We start from the raw sequence: 9,669 nt of genomic DNA, 5'->3' as shown, positions 1-9,669 counted from the left end.
TTTAGTTAGGTGTACCTAATAATAAACTGGCCACTGTGTGTAAATCCACAGAATCTTTGAGAGTGCTGATGGATGCAAAAAAGGAAATGTTCACAGCTGGAAAAACTAATTAAAACTAATTGTGGATGGTAGCGAAACACTTTAAGAAGCTACCAGAAAGCCATTAATACAGTATTAAATAAAAAATAAAAATATATTTCTCTTTTGTTTTAAACAAAAAAGTGTGTGTGTATCTTTTAAACACTGCACCTGATCTTTCCCTTAATAACAGAAAAATGTAGTTTAGTAATTATGATAACTTATTTAGCAAAGAAATGTATTTTGTTATCTTGGACAGAAAACACTCTATTTCAAGCTTTTTCTTGACCAATTTTACAGTGAGAGACATTAACTCTGGAGTGAAGAATTTTGGGCCTATTTTTTCATGAGGACTTGCAGATTTATCTAAATGTTGAGGGGATACAAATTCTAAGGCAGATTTTTTTTCTTCTTCTTTTACTGTTATTTATTGTTCTATTTGAAAATAATGTGAGTGTTGCAAGACTATTCGGGAATTTTGTGGAAATGTTGGCTAGATATATGTATGTATTTGGATTTATGTGCTGTGATCTGTTTAGATTTTTTGTTTTATCTCTTCAGCTATGGAGGATGAAATTTCTTATCCTTGAAAAAAAGCTTACACATTTAAGGTTACACATTTACTTTTTAAAAAGCAGAACACCGTTAGATGGAATCTTTGTCATTTTTATTAATGGCACAAAACACAAATACTGTTTACACGGTTTTACATTTAGATTTGTTCACATTTGTTTTATTAGTTCAACATTATGCTTTTTTTTTTTGTCTTATGCTCATTACTTCAACAACAAACCAAAAGGCTACTGATAATGTATCACAATGATGGGTTACAAAAATCTCTTTTCCACTAAAAACAAGAAAACATATTGTAGAAATACAACAGGAACAATGTCCCGTGACCTCTAGGGGTCACACTTCATGATCTCTCTGAGGCAGATAGTAGCATAGCAGGAGGAGTCCAGGTCGAAGTTTAAGGTGAGAGTGAGTGAGTCCTGCTTCCCTTCTACAGTTGTGCCATTCAGCTGCCCATCACTTCTTCTACTGCTGCCTCCTGTCGCCTCTCCTCCTCCGTCCCCACAGGCTGCTCTCTGCAGCTGGTAGCGGAGGTTGCGTGGACAGGCCAGCAGGGGGCGGTAGCAGCCAGGCAGATTTAGTTTGAGGCTGCTGACTCGGAAGCGACACTCTTCCAGTCCGTCTCTGGCCAGTCTCTCCTGGAACCAAGTCCCCATGGCGTTTTCTGGATACTTCACAGTGTTCCCCGGCATGGGTAGTAACACCTGACAGGATCATAAAAACACAGCAGCAACAGTAGTGAGAAAAGTAGAAATAGTAGCATTTAAAGTAGACGTACTTCCCTAAACTACATACTTGTCCCAGTGCGTACACTCCCTCTTGCTCCTCTTGGTCCGTCACCACATGGATCTGGAAAAGCAAAGAAGGAAAGGTCAGCAGCACAGACATGGTGTTTGCAAAACGTGTCAAAGGTGTTCTAACAGTTAGAGAGTGTCCTGCAATCAAGAGGTCACAAGTACAATCCCCAAAAAAAAAAAAAGTTGACGTTGCTGCCCCGCTTATTGCAAAGTAAAGAGAACTTGCATGAGAAAAGGGATGAGGATATTAAAGCTGAAGCAGAGGAAGAGCCTGTTGTGCTAGAGTTTAAAGATGTGACCCTGCAATCAGCTACCTTGGAATCACTGTGACACGAGGGCACAGAAGAATGAGTCACAGGGTTACTGTAAAGTGAGAGAATTGGTTTTTAGTTAAGAAATAATCATTTCATTGGTATTTTATATGTACTGATGTCAGCAATAGTTTTTGTAATTTCTCTCACTAACATGTGCTGACTCCAGTGATTCTCTCCCTCTCAGATTTCTCTCTGTTGGTCCTTGTGCTCTAACTGCAGTTTCATGCCAATATTAGGCGCTCATTTCTCAGGCTTAGAGTCGGAGGTACCACTAGTGCTTATGTGCACACTATCACTCCCCTCCACCTGCACCCGCACCCTCCTCTCTCTCTTCCCTCATGTGTTAAGGTCACTCACTACTTGGTATAATATGTCAAAGAAGAAGGTGACAGATCATGAAATGTGATATGGAAAATGTAATAGGAGATATCTGATTGGGTGATGAGATGATTATGTAGAAAGCCACAATCTTTATATTTGGACTTTGTGAAGATTTTGAACTTCGACTCTTGAGACTGTTTGAAAATACAAATTTGGACATTTTGGACTCTAGAAATTCATCCCTTTAAGATTTTTGTCTGTTTCATCCACATCATCATCATTTATATGCACTTTGCTATATTTTTTTAATTACTATTTTTAAAATGTTCTCCCTTTTCACCATAATCATATTTTATGATTCCATTTATTTTGGGAAACTAGAAAGGAAAACCTTTGAAGTTGTAAGTACTTGTTCACTCTGCTTAATAAACCAACACACATACTTATTTAAACCCAGACACTTGAGTTGTTTTCATTTGTGTTTGATAAATTTCTCTATGTTCAGCTTGTAGTTTAAGTCCAAGCTCTCACCAGAGGTCACTGTTGGTCAGGTCACATGTGTTAGATCCCCTCAGGGGTTCACTAGAACACTCATAACTTGAAGTATTTATTCATTATACCATTTCTATTTTTGCAGCCCTTTTAACTGTTTTATGGATGAAACAGAATTGTGTTTTTCTGATGTATAAATTATGAAAGGTGTGTTATTATGGACTATATCTTGTAATATTTGTAACAGCCTATACTCTGCCAATGGGCTTCCTATAGTATGTAAACACAGGGCATTTCCTTTGCGTGTCCTGATCAAAGCACTATAGTTAAAATATTGGTACATGCGATACATGTCACAGCAAATGTCTTTTTTGTGTATTTTCCATCCTCTCTTACCTGAGGCGAGCTGGTTTCTCCAGTGTCCTCCACTTTTTTTTGCCCTTCCTTCATCCACACCAGGTCTCCTCGCCTGGCACTGTGGCCCAGAGTAGCCAGCCTGTGAGCCACTGCCTCATTCCACACTCTGACAACCACAAACAGATCAGCACATTTTCACTATTAAGCAAGTAAATCATTGGGAGATGGCTTTAATTTCCCAAACCGATTATGACTTATTATATGATAGTCACTTACTATTATGTTGAATCTTTTTGTAAAAAGAGTAAATCACTTATTTAAGACTGAATTTGTTTATGAATTAAAAAGGTGAAAGCAGGTGATGCTGGGTTAAACCTAGCCCCAGTTTTACTCTGCAATCTTTGAAAACCCTGATGGTTGTTTAACAGCACTTTCCTGAAGTTATTTCCAGAATCTTTAAAGTCTCTTCTAACCATCTGGATGAAAAAATATTTAGTCTGCTGCACACTGAAAACGACTTTTAAGCTGCTTCCCAAGAGCAAGGACATATGTCATTTTCCAGCTACCTGGAAACAAAATACAGTCTCAACTTAGAAAACAGGTTAAAAATAAACATTTGGAAATACCTTCAGAAACGTTAAGTATTGTTAAAGGACCTTCTGGGTTTTTTAAAGATTTCTGGGTAATTTTTTTCCTGAAAATCGGATGCTAGCTTTGTAACTCGAATGTAATGATAATACATGACAGGCACAAACTAAAGGGTTTCAGGGTTAAACCCTGAAACTGAATGGGACAATCTAAAGGAAAGTAAATAATTATGTCTCCTTTTTTAACAATCTCTGTCAAACTGTAAATGAGGAATGCCCTTTTCTCCCAGTTTCTGCAATGGAGCTGCTCAATAGCCAACAGTAAAAAGCTACAATATGTTTGTGTTTGAACCTGGCAGGAACCCCATAAAAAAGGGTGTTTGGGGGTATTTTCCTTGCAGCTGACCTGCTACAGTAGGCGTGTGGGTAGAAGACTCTCATGCTGTGGGGCAGGCTGAGCCAGGCTTGGGTACAGCCATCCGGACCTGTACCGAAGCGGTTCAGAGCCCGAAGCATCAGTCGCTCCCTGGCCTTCGACAACGGCATCAGCGCCAAAGACTCCTTAGCGTTATCTGGTATAGAGAAGCAAAAATGTCAAGTGTGATAAAGAGAGCTACACACTTACAGCATGTTGAATTCCCAGATGCTAAAAAACAATTCACATTAAGGTAATTTACAACGTTTTAATATGCCAAAACTCAGTTTATGAAACCTGTCATAAATTTGCCACATTAGTTGTTCTCAATAGTATAAAAATATGATGGGTTTTCTACAACATATGACAATATTCAGCAGATTCTGAAGATTGTATTGCGCCCCTTTTACAAATTATTTTTAACAGCTCGCTGTCTACTGGCTGCATCCCTGATTTCTTTAAAACAGCTTGTGTCCAGCCAGTCCTAAAAAAACCCGGGCTTGATCCCACCCTCCTGGATAACTATCGCCCAATCTCCAAATTGCCTTTTATTTCGAAGATTCTCGAAAAACTTGTATCTAAGCAGCTTCTTGCTGCTGTGGAAAACAATAATACCTTTGAAAAGTTCCAATCTGGCTTTCGTCAACACCACAGCACTGAGACAGCCCTTCTCAAAGTCACCAATGACCTATTAATGAATGCAGACGCAGGCATGTGCTCAATTCTTGGGCTGTTGGACTTAAGTGCTGCCTTTGATACAATTGATCATGGCATTCTTTTAGATAGACTGAGACACTGGGTGGGCATATCTGGCACTGCACTAGACTGGTTCTCATCTTATCTGTCCAATAGGAAATTCTGTGTCATCCTTTTCCCATATCAAGTACGGTGTGCCTCAAGGTTCAATTCTGGGACCAATATTGTTCTCCTTATACATGCTTCCCTTGGGTGATGTCATCCGCAGACATGGTATTTCTTTTCATTGCTATGCGGATGACACACAGTTGTACCTCCCTGTCAAGCCCACTGACCTTAGTATGAGTTCTCTGCAGGACTGCCTGTCTGACATAAAAATTGGATGTCGACAAATTTTCTTCAGCTCAACTCAAATAAAACTGAAATCGTTGTTATTGGGCCCCAACACATCACTAAACAAATACTGCCATCTACTGGTAACCTGTCACAACATATCAAGCCTGTTGCAAGAAATCTTGGTGTCCTGTTTGATAGCAATTTATGTTTTGAGCAACATAACACTAAGCTTGTCCAATCATGTTTTTATCACCTCAGAAATATTGCAAAAATACGATCTATTTTAAATCTTAGTGATGAAACTTTGACAAAAATGCAGACTGTACAAAACTCAACTGCTAGGCTGTTAATCAGGAACAAGAAGTACGACCACATAACACCTGTTTTAGCCTCTTTACATTGGTTCCCTGTTGGATTTTGGATTGATTTTAAGATCTTGTTGATTACTTTTAAGGCTCTTCATGGCCTGGCCCCAGATTATATTTTAGACCTTGTAATACCTTATGAACCTTCACGTAGTTTGAGATCTTCGGGCAGGGGTCTCCTGTCTGTTCCTGAGTCCAGGATGAAAACTAAGGGGGACAGAGCTTTTGCTATCAGGGCCCTGAGGCTCTGGAACAACTTGCCCGAAGAAATTAGGTCGTTTCAAAACACATTTTTATCTGAAAGCATATCCTGATTTTACCTGAACTGGTTGTTTATTTTACTGTATACTTTATTGCTTTTGTGTATTTTATGTATTTTATTTCTTTATATTTTGTCATTCACTGTGGCATTTTATTTCTCTTGTTGTGAAGCACTTTGTACTTTGTTTTGATAAGAGCTCTATAAATAAAGTTTTATTATTGATTATAATATTACCACAACTATATTACAGGGGCAAAAAAGCACCAACAGAAACTCTTAGTTCCTGCAAACTCTAGTTCTTTGGAAGCAACTTTCACATCATCTTTTCTGTTCTCATCTCATCCGTTTTCAGGAAAAATGAAACATAAAACGGTCAGTGTTGTCCTGGCTCTCACCAGTTTGGAGGAAGTGTCTCTTCGCGTGGCTCTGAGGATCATCGCCTTCCTCTGGAGTGAAGAAGAGACGCACAGCAGCCACCTGACCCACACACAACAACACACGTCACAACACACACCAACAACAACACAGTACTGTGCAGTCTGATAGGGCATAAATCATGAATGGATAATTTTACTGAGACAAGTGTTTCAGGCTTCATGAAGTCGGTGATGCCTGCTTTGAGGAACCAGTGACTGCTCAGCTTCATTTCACAGCATGAAGAGCAGTAACATCTGGTCATGTACACAATAACTGTCTGTAACACTTACCATGTCTTCTTTGAGTAAAGCCAGCCCTACGGGGTCAGACTGAACGCTCTGCCCACTCCCAAACCTCTGTGGTCCATAGTAGTTGACAAAACCTCTGGCCTGCAAAGAACAAACCATGTGAACGTGGCAGTCTATTTGTAGCTTGTCAGAAAAATCACTTTCATATTACTACTGAACAGCAGGAGTGATACAGGCAGCCACCATTTAAGCATAAGGCTGGTAATGTTCTATATTTTCTTACGGTCAACAAATCCTATAAAAATACTAAAAGCAACTATGATATATATTTAAAAAAATGTAATTTTTTAAAAAGTTCAGTTCCTGAAACAGCTGGGCACTGTAGTTTTTAGCAAACCTTACTCATACAAGAGGAAATGGTGCATTTGTTGGGAACTATTTTCAGCTGTGGAGTCATACACATTTGGTGCTCTACACCTACAGTACTGTTACAGAATTTTCAACTTAGCATATGAGATAATTTGGGTATGCATTCAACATCGATATCATGTGGGATTTTAGTTAATCAAATATTATGATATAGCTTAAATTGTGTCTTGTTTTGTTTCATACTGTAGGGCAAAAAAGGCTGTAACAATGGCCTCATCACTCCTTCAAGATGGAGTATTTTCTGTAAATTTAAAAAGAGTTGCTTCATAACATAAATCAAATCTTGTACAATACCTTTGGTGTAAATCTCTTCTATGAGATTTTTTAAATGTTAAGATAATGTCTGAAACATGACCTAAAACTGAATCATTTGTGGTGGTTCACATGTAAAAAGTTATACTTGTGTGTATCTAGATTTGTTTCATTTTTCAGTACAAGAGGAAGGACATGCATGTGACAATATGCACTGCTGTGAGCGTAAATTGTGGTGAAAAATACAGGTTGACAATGTGTGATGATACAAACAAAAAAAAAACATCAACTGAAATTAATGAAACTGAAAAAAAAAAGAATAATACCTCGACATTCTCCACTGCTTCCTTTACCAGCGCTGCCAGGTGAGACTGTGTGCTTGCACCAGAGGAGTGTGTGTCACTGGCCCCGTGTGGTCTCAGGTTGCGGACCACCAGGTCGAAGTGGTTCCCCTGCAGTCGTCCAAGCCTGAGAGGCTCGCTGACAGAGCGGATCTGAGACAGACGCATCCCTCTCTTCTCGAACTCTGCTGTCTTCTCTTTCAACCTAGTGACAAATAACACCAAATAAATAAATAAATGGTCTCTGTTTCACACTGATTTCTGGCATTAATTTTGAGGCTTCAAAAGGAAGTTGCAACAAGATGTTACAGTTCTTTACTATCGTTTGTCTTGCCAATTTGTGAATAGAAATAAATGATCCCCAAACCAACGAAATCCATGAAAGATATGCAGAACTACCTTTGAGGTGAGACCTTCTTGACCACCATGGACTGGTAGGTGATGGCTCTCTTGTCCTTGATCCCAGCGTAGGTGAAATCTGACGGCAGGACCCCAAGAGCTGCTGCCATGTAGCTGATGGCCTCCAGAGTCTCCAGGTTCTCCTTACACAGAGTGAAAGCTGAAAGAGAGGGGACACACACACACACACAACACAGCAGTGTTTTTATTCTAATTTTAAGTGTCGCTTATAGGAAATCTGATTCGAAATTTTCATTATTTCTACTGATCTTGAAATAAAAAACAATGACATTATTTCAGTATTAAATGTCCTTACTTTCCCTCTTTATGACAATTGATTAATGGATGACAATTTTAAGTATTAATTGAGAAAATAATCAATAGTTAAAATTGCAATTCTACACCTTACCAGTGTAAACTTCTTCTTCCTTGCGTTCTTCTGCGGTTCTCTTCTTTGGCCTCCCTTGCTCTCTCAGCCTAACCGAGACTGCTGTCGTCCCCTGGTCGTTGAAACTTTTAGTCTCCACCAATTTGCCAAACCTTCGGCTCAGGAAGTGGTGGACAGCCGTCCTGTGCTCCTTACTGTCATCAGGTCCAAATGTATAGGATGAGCCTCGCACTTTGGCATCTATGAACCTGAAGAAGTCCTCTGCTTCGTCCTCTGTAACCAGCTGGGAGAGCTCTCTGTAGTCTGGGTCTTCCCTCACCCTGATCTCAGGTTGAATGGTGACGGTCATGAGGAAGGGGAAGCGGTGTCGGACGGCCCGGTGGACGTTAGCTCTGTGGTGTTTGTCAGGGAAGTATCCGAGAGATAGCTCCTGCTTGGTTGGCTTTTCATCTTTGAGAGTCAATACAAACTGCTCAAGCTCTTCGCTGACTGACTGGCCTAAAATCACACTTAAATCAAAGCTGCCTGGACTAGGAATGGTCACATCTACCCCACAATCAGCAGAATCATCAGTGTCCTGTGAGACTGAGTAATGACGATTCTCCTTACATTCTGCACTGGTTTCATTGTTTTTATCTGAGGAGGCACAGGCTGGTGTCTGTGTGGCTGCTGCTATATTAACACGCTGTCCAGTGATGTCTATCTCAGTCACCACGAAGTCTTTGATAAAGTTTTTGATGCTTCCAAGAAACCCTTCATGGTTTGATATGAAGCATGCAGGGACGTTCGCAGCATCACTGTCCTGCTTCATGGTCACTTCATCCAAACACTGCAGAGTTTTCACTTATTCCTGTTGCTGAAAAAGACAGAAATACAATGTTAAAGGCAGTCAGAGTTGGTGCACACCTTAAACGTAAAGTCAGGTGGCTTATACAGGTGATAGGTGTTTTAGGTGCTTAAGCATAGGTTATACATGCGAAATAGCTGGTCTGTTTACAGTAATAATCGTATATACATAAATCCTACCTCGACTTTGGTGACAGAGAGCTGTTACGTTACCTGCTATAACAAAGAAAGTAAAACACGTTCCTGACTTTAAATGGGAATATGAATTTATTATGAAGGAATAATAATAACTTAACTGTTTTTTTCTACTCATTTACTCAACGAACCTGCATGCGGTGTGTAAACGAGAAGCTGTTGATGTAAACACAACAACGCTGAAACAATTCAGTCTACTTCCGCGTCACGTGACCGTCATGTGACTTTTCTTAAAGGCACCGACAACAAGTCCGGGAGCAAGACAACGACCTGTTTCCAATTTCGGCCACCTGACTCGGTAACACACCTGACAGGGAACAGGGGATTCAGTCCTGGTTCATTTGTGTGGCCTAATCCTCAGTTGTAATACATGCAGTCGTTATACATGTTGGGTTACACTCACAACTGTCCTCCGTAAAACAACAACAACTGCAGGTAGGAACTAAAATTAGAGACAAGGGGGCATGAATAAGTAACCTAAATGTTAAACATTAAGAAACATTTTAATATTGCTTTAAATGCTAATGAAATTATATTGTTTGTAACAATAACCCAATTAAC

At 39.7% G+C, this 9,669-nt stretch overlaps 1 protein-coding gene across 4 annotated transcripts; it reads right to left on the bottom strand.

The window, feature by feature from the left end:
- Positions 1-728: 728 nt before the first annotated feature.
- Positions 729-9,379, bottom strand: pus7l (pseudouridine synthase 7 like). 4 transcript variants are annotated; one of them, XM_044185691.1, is made up of 11 exons: positions 9,240-9,355; positions 9,094-9,129; positions 8,089-8,923; positions 7,680-7,839; positions 7,266-7,485; positions 6,301-6,399; positions 5,989-6,070; positions 3,926-4,091; positions 2,972-3,098; positions 1,447-1,500; positions 729-1,355 (listed from the first exon to the last, which is right to left on the bottom strand). In XM_044185691.1, exons 3-11 carry the CDS (start codon positions 8,876-8,878, stop codon positions 981-983), a joined length of 2,073 nt encoding a protein of 690 aa, XP_044041626.1. In that variant the 5' UTR covers positions 8,879-8,923; positions 9,094-9,129; positions 9,240-9,355; the 3' UTR covers positions 729-980. The 4 variants fall into 4 exon arrangements, with proteins under 4 accessions (XP_044041626.1, XP_044041627.1, XP_044041625.1 ...); XM_044185692.1 differs by lacking the exon at positions 9,094-9,129 and having other exon boundaries at positions 9,240-9,379; XM_044185690.1 differs by lacking the exon at positions 9,094-9,129 and having other exon boundaries at positions 9,210-9,317.
- Positions 9,380-9,669: the final 290 nt, after the last annotated feature.

Source organism: Siniperca chuatsi, linkage group LG23 (genome assembly GCF_020085105.1).
Source record: "Siniperca chuatsi isolate FFG_IHB_CAS linkage group LG23, ASM2008510v1, whole genome shotgun sequence".
In the NCBI taxonomy this organism is placed as follows: domain Eukaryota; kingdom Metazoa; phylum Chordata; class Actinopteri; order Centrarchiformes; family Sinipercidae; genus Siniperca; species Siniperca chuatsi.
Note: the sequence above shows the minus strand (reverse complement) of the source record. Positions and strands in the feature narration are given on the sequence as shown.